Source organism: Seriola lalandi, unplaced genomic scaffold (genome assembly GCF_002814215.2).
Source record: "Seriola lalandi dorsalis isolate HSWRI2012SDOR001 ecotype SW California unplaced genomic scaffold, Sedor1 jcf7180002054947, whole genome shotgun sequence".
Lineage (NCBI taxonomy): Eukaryota > Metazoa > Chordata > Actinopteri > Carangiformes > Carangidae > Seriola > Seriola lalandi.
This window is the reverse complement of record NW_019525498.1, coordinates 1,174,219-1,188,211: the sequence shown is the minus strand read 5'-3', so window position 1 is coordinate 1,188,211 and position 13,993 is coordinate 1,174,219. Positions and strand designations below refer to the sequence as shown.

The 13,993-nt window shown below is 38.7% G+C and overlaps 1 protein-coding gene across 1 annotated transcript; it reads right to left on the bottom strand.

Annotated features, from left to right (window-relative positions):
• Positions 1–4,285: 4,285 nt before the first annotated feature.
• Positions 4,286–13,990, bottom strand: ppil4 (peptidylprolyl isomerase (cyclophilin)-like 4). The gene is made up of 13 exons (XM_023394370.2): positions 13,898–13,990; positions 13,510–13,577; positions 12,432–12,496; positions 12,223–12,340; positions 11,190–11,332; positions 10,949–11,045; positions 9,807–9,923; positions 9,589–9,713; positions 9,425–9,491; positions 6,946–7,057; positions 6,611–6,707; positions 6,354–6,486; positions 4,286–4,672 (listed from the first exon to the last, which is right to left on the bottom strand). Exons 1-13 carry the CDS (start codon positions 13,965–13,967, stop codon positions 4,454–4,456), a joined length of 1,431 nt encoding a protein of 476 aa, XP_023250138.1. The 5' UTR covers positions 13,968–13,990; the 3' UTR covers positions 4,286–4,453.
• Between the last annotated feature and the right edge of the window lie 3 nt (positions 13,991–13,993).

Below are 13,993 nucleotides of genomic sequence, written 5' to 3'. Positions count from 1 at the left end.
TTTTGACGTTTTTATGCCTTACTAGACTATGACATTTTTATGACTTTTTTTTAACATTTTTATGACTTACTATACTATGACATTTTTATGACTTTTTTTGACATTTTTATGACTTACTATACTATGACATTTTTATGACTTACTATACTATGACATTTTATGACTTTTTTTTGACATTTTTATGTCTTACTATACTATGACATTTTTATGACTTTTTTTTGACATTTTTATGTCTTACTATACTATGACATTTTTATGTCTTACTATACTATGACATTTTTTGACATTTTTATGCGTTACTATACTATGACATTTTTATGGCTTACTATACTATGACATTTTTCTGACTTTTTTTGACGTTTTTATGCCTTACTATGCTATGACATTTTTATGTCTTACTATACTATGACATTTTTATGACTTTTTTTGACGTTTTTATGCCTTACTATACTATGACATTTTTATGTCTTACTATACTATGACATTTTTATGCCTTACTATAATATGACATTTTTATGCCTTACTATACTATGACATTTTTATGTCTTACTATACTATGACATTTTTATGTCTTACTATACTATGACATTTTCTGACGTTTTTATGTCTTACCATACTATGACATTTTTATGACTTTTTTTGACATTTTTATGTCTTACTATACTATGATATTTTTATGACTTTTTTTGACGTTTTTATGCCTTACTATACTATGACATTTTTATGTCTTACTATACTATGACATTTTTATGCCTTACTATAATATGACATTTTTATGCCTTACTATACTATGACATTTTTATGTCTTACTATACTATGACATTTTCTGACGTTTTTATGTCTTACTATACTATGACATTTTTATGACTTTTTTTGACATTTTTATGTCTTACTATACTATGATATTTTTATGCCATACTATACTATGACATTTTTATGCCTTACTATACTATGACATTTTTATGACTTACTATACTATGACATTTTTATGACATTTTTTGACGTTTTTATGTCTTACTATACTATGACATTTTTTGACATTTTTATGCCTTACTATACTATGACATTTTTATGCCTTACTATACTATGACATTTTTATGACTTACTATACTATGACATTTTTATGACTTTTTTTTACATTTTTATGTCTTACTATACTATGACATTTTTTGACGTTTTTATGTCTTACTATACTATGACATTTTTATTACTTTTTTTTACATTTTTATGTCTTACTATACAATGACATTTTTATGTCTTTTTTTGACATTTTTATGTCTTACTATACTATGACATTTTTTGACGTTTTTATGTCTTACTATACTATGACATTTTTATTACTTTTTTTTACATTTTTATGTCTTACTATACAATGACATTTTTATGACTTACTATACTTGACATTTTTATGACTTACTATACTATGACATTTTTATGACTTACTATACTGACATTTTTATGACTTACTATACTATGACATTTTTATGCCTTACTATACTGACATTTTTATGACTTACTATACTATGACATTTTTATGTCTTACTATACTATGACATTTTTTGACGTTTTTATGTCTTGATATACTATGATTAAATATTGTCAGTGGGTCTGAAAGAAAACACAGTAGACAGCATTCACTGCAGTGACATCAATAAATATATATCTTTATTTGTGCATTAATAAACACTGGAATGTAGAGGTGTATTGCACGTCCATCGTCCAGGATGTGGATTCAGTGTAGACTTCACATGTAGGTCGTCTCCTGCGCTCCCTTCTGAGAAACATCATCCTTACTATACTATGACTCTTTTATATCTTACTATATGTTAATGTTTTTATGCCTCATTAAACAGTCATTCAATAATGAGGGAGCACGGTAGTCCGGTGGTTAGAACTGTTGCCTCATTGTCAGAAGGTTCAATCCCTGGGCCTGGGGCTTTTCTGTGTGTTTTTTCATGTTCACCCTCTGCCTGTGTGGGTTCTCTCAGAGTACTACAGCTTCCTCCCTCCTTACTATACTATGACATTTTTATGACATTTTATGCCTTCCTATATTTTGATGTTTAATGTCTCATTATATAAAGATTCATTTACGAGGTGCCACGGTGATGCAGTGGTTAGAATTGTTGCCGCACAGTCAAAAGGTTCAGGGTTCAGGGTCTTTGTTTTGGAGGGGCAGCGGTGTTTTTGCATCCACACCAATGTTGAGACCAAACCTACGCCCTTGGGCTATTGTACTCACCGACACTTCCACTGCCTACAGTTAACTGGTTATTGTACTCACTGACAACTGTTTAACACTTCAACGGACACTTCAAAGCCTTTTAGAAAAACTTGAACGCTTGCATTTTCTTCTAAATTTTGCCTTTTCTGGGTCACTCTTCAAATGTGAACTGTGATGAAGTTCAATATAATGAAAAGTTTTTGTGCTTTCCTTAAAAAAAATCAGTGGGCACAAACGTGATATAAAATTACAACTGCTCATTTAATAGAAGATCAAGACCTTCTACTGAGATAAAGGGAGAGGAAACACAAGTGATCAGTGACTCCTATACAGTACACCAGTGAATGCATAACTGAAGGTATGTGTGCATGACCGTGATCTATGTCAGGAATTTGGACAAACAGGAATGTGTGTCAGCTCTTGCAGGACAGCTTACCATTCATCCACATTCTTCTTTTTACAAAAACAACCTGAGGAGATGAATAAGAAAGTAAAGCAGCAGAGAACGATCTCAGCACATCTGATGATGAGGAGAGGGAGGAAACACCTCCGGCGTGAAAACGGCTCCTTCAGTTGTAACATATTCATGTGAACCTAGATATTACTTGGATCTTTTGTTTGCACTCAGCATTGACTAAATGTCACAGAGAATTACTGGCAAACACCACCACATGGTTCATTTGGAAACAGCCAGGCCTCGTCTCGGTGTGCTGACTTATGCTCTATGATTTCACAGAAGTCCAGAGTTGACAAAGAGGTGCGCACACATCGTGGGCGTCTGGGGAAGTCTCTGCTAGTGCTTCCACCTGTGGGAGTGAAGCTGTGCAACCCTTTTTTTCCACTCTACTCAGAGTTGTCACAGAGTCCCTCCTCTAGAGTTTATTCAGCTTTCCATTTCCGCTGACTACACACACTCCTCCACCCACAAAACTAAAACTAAAACTATGTATTTTCGGAAATCTCAAAACAATGTGCGAGGGACTCGTTCTCGAGAATGACATATTTAAGTCAAGGGACTCTGGCTGTGTTTGTTCTTGTGGTTAAATGTGACAGATAATTCAAGTTGTTTCTTACATCTACAGTTAGAAAAATGTAAAGTTTACTAATCCTAGACAAACATATCATAATATAATCACTCAGCTAATAATTAGCATCATTTGACTGTTAGCGCTTCATCTGATGGTGATGGCTCTGCTAGACCTCATGAACAGAAATGTAAAATTTGATCATTAATAGTCCCCTTATGAAAAAGCACATGAAATTCAACATGTGATTTGTTTTTATTCACATGTGAACCTTAATTTCACATTTGTATTTTACACACGTGTTTATTAAAATTCACACGTGCAGAAAAGGACGTTTTTCAACTCTACACGTGAATACAACCTTTGCATGTGAAAACGATAGTGACACACGTGAGTGCCAATTATATATATGAAGAAGTTAATGTCACGTGAATCAAAGTTTCATGTTAAGTTTCACATGGGCATCACACATTACACCACAAACATGTTCCAAAAACCCTGTTTCCCATTTTCCACCTCGTGTTCAACGTATTTCACATGTGCATATACACATTCATGCACATGTGAAACTGTTCCATGTGAACTGAGGGATCTGAGCTGCTGTCAGTGCCGGTACTTTTACCACTATTTTATTGTGCGTCATTGTGAGCTTTCTAACTTGATTTTGTCCTTTGCTGCCAGACAGACTGTTTGAAGGTCGGATCGGTTATAAATTCACTTTGTGTTGTATTTTTGTCTTCTCACCCACACCTAGAATCATTGTTTGCATTTGCAGCCAGAGATTTGTTTGAGTTTGAGCAAATGAGGTGGGTGGAGGGAGACACCAGTGAATTCCCTCACAGAGACACTCCACCTAGCGATTTTCCATACCCACACTTAAACATAAAAAAACCCCACCTGTTACTTATGTCAAATGTGAAACATTAATCATCCACCAGAGTGTGAGAGGATGAGGAAGGTGCAGAGGAAGTATATAACATTTACATGGGGGAAGTCTGTTGTGGTAATCAAATGAAATAAATGACTGTCAGCTGTCTCATTATTTGCAAGTTTTAATATACACATAAAAAACATTGTGACAAGCATTTGACAGTCATCTGATTTCTTCTCAAAGTCAAGGTCAGCTGATTCTAAAGGAACATTTAAATGCCAAATCATTCATGCTGAGTCCAGTTCAGGAGCTCTGTCACACAGATACACCCCTTCATCTGTATCTACTCCTCTCTTTATCCTTGGACTTCTTCGGGGAGCGGCTGCGGCTCCTGTCCTTGTAGCTGTGGCCTTTGTTGCGTCCCTCTTTGCCATGTTTGACCCGGGACTTGCTGTGTTTGTGATCCCTGTCTCTGGAGCGGGAACGTGAGCGGGAGCGGGAGCGGGAACGCTGGCGGCCCATTTTTCTGTCTCGCCGGCTCTCGTCACTGTCCTGGAAACGTGAGAGAAGATGTGAGTGTGTGACATAGAGACTAGGTTGTGCTCAAGACTTTACCCATGATTCCCCCTTAGTCTGGACCAAGGCAGAAAAATACAAACTTCAGTCCTGCTCTATTTAGGGAAGATCAACACTGGTCACCACGACCGTGACCTTTGAAGTTCTAATCTGTAACTTTTTCACATTAAAATGTCCAAAAACAACTAGACCTGTGTTCTATATGTCTAAAATAAATCTGTGTCAGTGACATCATATCCTCTACGATCATGTGTCAGTGTGTTTTGTCTGACAGAAGCTCAACATTGATTTTTATCCAGTTTTAAGCCACATACACTTTTTACACCTTGGTGGTTTATCAGCTCGTTATTTGAACCAGATGAAGGATTTTAGTCGTCGGACGTTCGGATCTGAAGTTGGATCAGAGAAACAAGCTGAGGAAATGTGAGACCGCTCAGCTCCAGGCAGCTGGAGACGTCCTGTCCTGTGTCCTGTGTGAATCTCTGATGTTTAAAGTCAAACTGTTTCATTCGTTTACTGGTTTTAATGCTGTGATCACCATGACCCTGGTTAGATTTTAGGCTTTATCATTTGTCTCTCTACCTCACCATTTCCTGTCTGCATCTCTACTGCGATCTAATTTATAAAACATGACAGTACAAAACCAAATAAATGCATAAATACATGAACAAATACATTTTCGACTTTTAGATATTCACTTTGTTAGTATCCACTCCCTCTTCTTCTCTGGCTGAACTGTGGAGACGGCAGGGTGGAGACTGGGAGTGAGCTCATGTGTGAACATCTATGCATGCAGCAACTTGTTCAGAGAATCAGATTTACTGAGTCATGTGGAAGACTTCTAACACAAGTCACTGGTGTATTTCTGTGGAAGTTACTCAACAATAATCCAGATAAATCCATAAACATTCTTCTTAAAACGAGTTCAGATGGTGGCGACTAACGATAACTGCTTCCCTGTTGTAGTGTTTTCTTTATTTGATTTGGATCATCTTTATTTTCACACCAGGCTCTAGGAACTAACTATGGAAACTGCTCCTCCCTGGGCGTTGCCTTTGATGCGTGATTGACAGGTTCATTATTCAGCCACTTAAGAGTGAAGAGACAGAGGACCTTTGTGAACCCAGTTTACATGGTTAATACCAGCAGCTGCCACTGTGAGAGAACCAGTTCCACCACAGACACAACTTCTTACAGCCTGCTAAAGAGACGGGAAGCTGCCCCCTGAAACTGCATTCAAAATAGTTGAATCACTGATGATTCATGTAACTTTTTTTCATTAAAAAATATGTGTGTTGCTAAAACAGATCTGGGCAGCAACAGTCACCTGCAGAATCACTTCCTCTTTAGTGATTTTGCCTAGGAAAAAAAAGCGTGAGAAAGTCCTTTTTTATTTTTCTTCCCCTTTTTTGCAGCAATGCTTTATTTCAAGCTATTGTGAGCTTTTATTCTGAAAAGTTCTGAAAGGAAGTTCCAAAGGTTTTATGAAACAAATAATAAAGTTCAGTAAATCAGTCAGTCAGATGTTTAATATGTGACTGTGTGTGGACGAGAGACAAACATAAGCGTCGGAGCAGCAGAAAGATGGGGATTACAACTTCCTGTCAGGACCCCCCCCCCCCCCCCCCCCCCCACAGGTAAAGAAATGGAAAGATACCTTGTGCTTTTTGGACTTCCTGCTGTCCTCGTCATCAGAATGGTGATGGTGCCTCTTTTCCTTGTGCTTCCTCTCCGAGGGCCAGTGGCTCGTCGTCTCCTCTTCCTCCTCGATCAGAAGGTCATACTTGGAACTTTTGAGAGAGTTACGGAAATCTCCAGGAAGTTGATTGGCAGGTTGGAAACAGGTCTACAACAGAGGATATACAGTGAAATACTTCAGTGATGTATCACAACACGACCAATACACAAGGATACTCCTGTTTCGGCTTCGCTTGATCCTTCAGAGCCAGTTTGGACCGGTTCTCCACGTCCTTCTCATACGCTTTGAAGTCATCTTTAGTGTATTTCCCACCTAGGAGAGAGAGAAGGTCATGACTGTGACAGAACGTTCGAACATTCATCACATAATCCCACCACAAATAACTAAAGTCTCCGTAAAATTAAAAATAAAACATAATTTTATTAACATAACTTTTTTCATTTTATAAGAGAAAAAAAACCCTGCGTTGTTTTAAACTGCGGGACGGTGTTTCTCCTCTCCTTCAGTAAAAGGAGGCTCCAGTGTTTCCTATAGACTTCAGAGCGAGTACCTTTCCCCTTCCATTTGATCTTTGCCACCGACTGACTGAAGTCCACATGGATGCGTCGATCATCAATCAGCACATTGTCCATTTTGAAATAGGCCTTCTCACAATCGTCTTGCTGTGGAGACAGAAAGCATAAAAAGGGGGTAAGAGAACAAGTGTATTAATAGAGGTGTGACTCAGTGGTAGTTCCTTTCATGAGAGCCGCAACTATTATTTTCATTGATTAATCAGCAGAAAAAAAAAAAGAAGAAAGAAGAAAAGAATAAATGATCAATTATTAAAACTGTGGTCTGTCAACAACTATCAGTTAAGTGACTAATCACTGCAGCTCATTATGTTTCAGTATGATGTACACACCTCCATCTTCACTCAGATCTTAGTTCTGGAGCCGGTTTCACAAAGACAGACTTTGTGTCTTTGATAAAATAAATCTTCAGTTTGACTGAGTCTAAATTCATCTGCTGCACAAAGCAGTTTAGTCTTTAACTATCTTAAGCCAAAGTCTTATGAACACTGGGTAAATCAAGACTTTTTTCAATATATATATATATATATATATATATATATATATTAAAAAAATGGCCGACTGAAAAACCACATCCAACCCGCTCAGCTCCGTTTACCGCTGCAGGACGTTTGTCTTTAGGAAGAAGAAAAATCTGATTTGGCAAAAAATCTCTAAGCACTCTTTACCTCCTCTTTGCTCTCTCCATAACAATGTTAGCAAACTGCAAAGTATCAGCCATGTTTTCCTGTTTTTTGTTGTTGGGTGCTGATGTTCAGCGCAGGTGTCACTGATTGTTACCATCTGGCAATAAGGTGTCTGGTGTTTTTGGCTTAAAATGAGTCAGTGCTTATTTTTGTGAAACAGTCTTGACTGACATCAAACTGATCTGTGAGCAACATGAAGACTGGACCAAAACTGAAATATCTTTGTGAAACCGGCCCCTGGTTCTTCGGTATTTTACCAACTTTCTCGTTACCCCTCCCTGTCTCAACATTCACAAAATCAAGTTCCTTCTGAAGGCTTCCTGCTGCTCAGTGATTGGAGGATACAGAACAACAGATTGAAGCCATTTCCAAGAAACACCCTTCACTTCGTCTCAGCTCTCAGACATCTGAGAACAAGCAGCGACTTCGCTGGAAGAGATGCTTCGTGTTTGCCAAAGCACTGCTTCAACCAGATGCTCACAGTTGCATCACATTGATGGGTGGGGCAGCCTCTTTGCAAAATCAACCTGGTATGCAAAAGCAGAGTTTAAAAAGTGCATATTAACTGCTGACAATATATGTAAAGAGGAAACTGTCTGCAGAAGCAGCACATCCCTGTATTTGAATGAAAAGCACTCCTGCTCCTCGTGTGGAAAACCCCTCGACTGCCAGATATCTTTCACATTCAGAATGAATTTACCCGGCTCATTTACAAATTCATTATGTTTCATCTATTTACTTTACAATACAGCACCAGTCACTGTGTCCAAGCCGTTAACGGGTTCTGTATTTCTGGTTCACTGAGTGAAAACACATTTTACCTGTAACAACTGGCCCAGCGCCCTCTAATGGTTTAATTATTCACTGCACTTCACACTGGGACTTAACACGAGCTGCGTCCTTCAATAAATGCAGCTCATGAAGGTTTTTGGAAAAACGCCAGAGGGCAAAAGCTGCATCCCCTCTCCAAACGACACAGACCGCAGACTCACTATGGTGAGTTCAAACCACTGACAAAACTAATGGTGCTTATGGAGTTACTCATTAACTTGTGAAGGTGTAAGTTCATGAGTTTACCACAGGGAAGTTGCTCTTGAATAGTTACTTGTCATAAACTACTTATATAACTTCTACTTCTCTGTCCTACTGACTCCATGTGATTAGTGATAGAAGTGATAGTTAGTGTTAGAACCAATAAATAAATGAACTGATTTATATTCATTCACATCATGCAGGTGGTTTTCAATCTGTCACAGGATTTGGACAGTTACACCTGTTTTTTTTCTCCAGCACATTTGATTTGAAAAAAAATAATGAAGAGTGAAATAATGGATTTAAGTGCCAAGTGTCAGATTTAATTAGAATAGGTTCATAGAAAGAACTGTGAGGGAGATTTAGCTCAAAGTTTTGGCAAGAAAAAACATGTTTTAGAGTCTTTTAAAAAACAATCCAATATCTATTTAAATGTAAGATTCATGTAGAATATTTCCAGCAGTTTATCTTCCTGTGAAAGCAGCACTTCCCTTCAGCACTACATTTTTCATCATCAGCTGAGTGTACTGTATTACGCCACAGCGGCAGGTCAGCCGAGTGAGTCAGAGAGTGAAAATATACTACGTGACGCGTAAATTCAAAGAGATATTGGATTGTTTCCGTGGGAGTTTTAAAAGTTTGTTTTCTTGTGTACCGACTATATCAGACTTCCTCACACAACCCCACCTCAAAAAAACCCAAACCGTTCCTTTAACACATGCGGAGGCTTAAGGCTCACCTTTTCAAACTCAATAAAAGCGTAACAGAGGGAATCTCCAGTTTTCCAGTCTCTGATGATCTCACAGCTGCACAGAAACAGAACATGTATTAGCAGGCATAGTCAAAATATAATGTTAGCACATATCAAATTTGCATTATACAGGAATTGGAGGTTAGCGTCACTTTTTTATGGTCCCAAAGCGAGAGAAGATGATTTCCAGGTCTTCGTCTGTGGTCACCGGGTTCAGCTTGCACACAAACAGCACGTTCTCCGGAGGCTTCACGTTTGCGTCGGGGAGGTCGCCCACCTGAAGGAACAGGGACAGAACGGTGTAGAAAAGTCTCACGCTGCGTGTTTGTGATGTTCAGCAGAAATGTGAGAGCACATTCCTTCTCCTCACCATCTCCAGCAGGATGGCCTGAGTCTTGGCCTCCTTCTCCTTCAGCCTCTCCTCGAGCTCTTCCGCCCCTTTCCCATCCGTATCGTCGATCACTTCGTCCGCTCCGATCCTGCCGCTCTGCACAGAGTATATACTTTAATTTGCATTTATCTTCATTCATCCATTTCAGGTTTTTCAGCGCGATCATCATCTTGGTTTGGAACGAATAACCTGAGGTAACTGTTTTGTAGCTTTACATTGACATGCAGGAAGCTTTAGACCTTTCCTTAGAAGAAGGAGTGCTCCAACTATCAACATCACACTCCTATGACATCGTTGGACTCACTCAGGTTTAGTCACCAAAAACTGAATCATGTAAATGTCAGAGAAAACAGGGATTTTTCAGGGATGAAAAAACTGGTGACACAAACCCTCTGTACAAACTGGTTTTACTACGCCAAGGAAGAAGCAGGAAGTAGTTCTGACAGAAATAAACAGGCAGTCACACAGGAAAGACAGACGGGTTGGTCAGAGCTTCATCCTACAGCAACATAACGAGCCACAACATTAGAACAGAACCTGAACCCCACGGAGCTGGAGCAACCTACAACCAACATTTCATTTCCACTGTAGAACAAAACCTCGAGTGTGTTCGGCTGCCGATGAGTCAAAAATTTAGATTAAATTTAGTTCAACGAGAAGATTCAACGATTCTTTGTTTTTAAAATCTCAAATTGTTTATTTGTTCTATGGTTTAATCTTTAATCTCTAAACTCTGAGTTTAAATTATGTAAATTTATTACACAGCACCAGTCACACCATATGTATGTTAAAACTTTCGATCAGCAGTGTACTTCACCCACAATGCAACTGCACTAATGACTGCAGGGTTGGGGATTGAGGAGTGTTATCTTATGTCGCCTGTCCCAGCTTTTTGAATCCATATGCGTCGAGGGCCTGAAACTACACACCCCCTGATTTTTTTGTCCTTTTCAAACTTGCAGCGCTCAGCTCCAACCGATGCCGACTCAAGTGACATCACTCGAGGACATTTATCAGATATCGCACAGCTCCCCTTATGCACTAGTACTCCCCAACACACTTTGACGTAGCAAAGCAGCAGAGTTTCCTTTTAACGTGTCAAACAGCGGCAGTGGACTCACGTCTAGCTGCTCTTTGGTGGGCTCAGGAGATCCATCGGGGACCGGCAGGTCAGGAGGGTCATCAAACGGGTCTTCCAGGATCACCGTGTGGTTTATCCTGAAGACCAATTGCATTATTTTCTCATTATTGTAAGACTGAATCCAAAGTGCATTCTGATGGTTTTTGTGACTGTTGGTCAAATGGGAGTCAAACCTCTGACCTTGACAACACAAGTGCCGTAAACACAATTCATTCACTCGCCTGATATCCTGGAATGGGACAAAGTCCTTGTCAACAAAGGTCTCATTGACTTTGGCCAACACATCCAGTCCTTCTGTAACTTCCCCAAACACAGTGTGGACTCCATCCAGGTAGTCCAGGTTCTCACCGGTGGTAATAAGGAACTAAGGGCAAGAATAACAAAAGATGAAGTACACCATACAAACATAGATAGATAGATAGATAAGATACTTTATTTATCCCTTAGGGGAAATTCATGAGACATCTGGCAGGGAAATTCAATCTGTAAATTAAATATGGTTTATGATTTAAAAAAGTAAATGTATGACACCAAAGACAAGAGGGGGCCCAGAGAGGGAGGCCATGGTTTAATTTAACACGATGAAACATTATCAAATGCCAAGTATTACACTGTCATAGTGGACATGGCCTTGATTTCAGTTTGAAATAATGAGGATGGTCTTTTTATGTTATACAAAGGACAGATTTTAAAATCCTACAACCAACTACAATACGAATCATCAGGAGCCCTCAGGTGATCTGGGGCAGGTTCACTCAGTGTTCCCAGAATCAGAACTAAACCAGGTGAAACAGCTTTTAGTTTCTCTGCTCCTCACCTGTGGAACAAGCTTCCTGAACACCTGAGCTCTGCTGCTACTGTCATTTAGATCAGGACTTAAAACATCACCGTTTACTGCAGCTCACCAATAAATCACACACACAATCTTGTGCATTTGACAACATCCCTTTTAAAATGGGGTCCTAAGTTTCCTACCTGATCTTATGTATTCAAATATTTTTATTTATTTAAATTAGTTTTTATTGTCGTCTTAATGTTATATTATAATGTATTTCCATGTCTTGTGTCTGCATGGGGCTGTAGAAATAAACTTACTTTCCCTTGCTATACATGATACATAACAATCTTTATCAAGGAACACCATCCAACTAGAGCTAAACTAAAAACTATATCACAATGTTTTCTGTTCTGTCTAATCCGGAAGTGTTTTGCAACCACATGGAAAATATCAATGTGCGTGTCCATGTCATTCACCTGGGAACCGTGCTGAGCGTTTCCATTGTTCACCATCGACACGGTCCCCTTCTTCCTGTGTTTGATGCGTGGCGCTTTCTCTGAATCAAAAAAGCGGGCCTGGTCCCCGTAGAGTTTACTAACCACAAACAGAAGGGAAAATATGTTCAACTTGTGGTGTCAAAAAAAAGAAAACACAAATGCCAACAGTGGTGATGCCGATAACTGACCTAAAGATTGAGTCTCCACCACGGCCGGTACCAGTGGGATCTCCAGTCTGCACAATGAAGTCTCTCTGAAGAGGAGACAAACACATTGTTACACAAAGCATGTCCAACACAGTTTCAAAGTTGGATGGACAAATCAGGAAAAGCACAATATCTTCACCAGAACCTGAAATAGGGCTGTGAAGATATTAGTATTAATATATAAAATACATAAATAAAGTACACTAAGAAACTTGAAAGGTCCATGTCATCTCCACACAGGTGAAGTATAATAATATCTTTGGATGTGTGGATCTTTGTGTGGCTTGTATTATGTATAACACTTCAGCTGATTACTGTAACCAACCAATTTCAGCATAGGAGCCCTGTTACCATTATAATACTGGTGGCAATTGTGATCTTAGATTATTTATATACGGGTTCTTATCTAATATGGAACATACATATGTGGAGCACGAACCCAAGGCCACAATATCTATTACTCATCCTCAGCTTTCACAACTGTCCATCTGCTGTATTACTGTACTGTAATGTGAAGCTGTGACTTTTAGGGCTCCACATAGTTCAGAAGCCAAAGACTTTGACTGATGCCATCTATCTGTGTTCATTTACCTCACATGTCAATATGCAGACTATTATGTAGATATGTAACATTGTTTTTAATGCACTAGCACCATCTGTCATACAACCAATTTTTTTTAAAATGTAGTTTTCATATGTTGGATTTATTACCGTCTTTCTCATTATAATATTACGGGTTTTGTTTTGCACCATTGTTTTTTCATGTCATTTTTTTTTCTTAATGTGTACAGTTTGTCTTGCACTGTTTGTATGTTCTTTGTTGTGTATTTGTGTGTTGTTTTTAATGTGTACTCCTTTTAAATAAAGTTTATTGAATTGAATTTAATTGAAAGCATCTGCGGCCTGAAACTTCAGAGTTCAACTTTTCAAATCTGCTCTGTGACTATATCGCCCTCCTGAGGCAAGTCAAGATGAGTCTGTGTCATGTTTGAATTCATAATAGTTTCAATGAGACTGATTCATCTGTTACACAACTGTGCAAGGAACCTTTCAGTCTTACCTGGACGTTGTGGATGAGGCAGTAGTTGTAGTATTTTATCTTGCATAATTTCAGGAAGTTTAGGCAGGCTGCAAAAGAAAAGCGGTTAAAGTTAAACCGACAGTCTTTACAACAGACTAAATCCATTATAACATTTCGCGTCTATTTAGCGTTTACAGAATTAAGGCTACGTAATGGTTTGTGTTTGTTTATTCCAGTACTGTTACTATCGGTGAATTAACCGTGAGCTAATGCTAAATGGACAATTTAAAAGAAGCAAACAAGCTAACAGCCTTAGCTAGCACCCCCTTATTCTGCCCTTATTCTTATCCAGCTTGCTAGCTTATTCGACTACCAAGCAGGACGCGACGTTAGCTGCCGTTATGAGCAAATGGCCTCGTTTTCTTACTTTTAGGTCTTTCTTCTGTAAACAAATCAATTACAATATCGCCCAGCGTTGTTTCAAGGAGCACCGCCATGCTGACGTTCCTGATCTCGCGAGAAA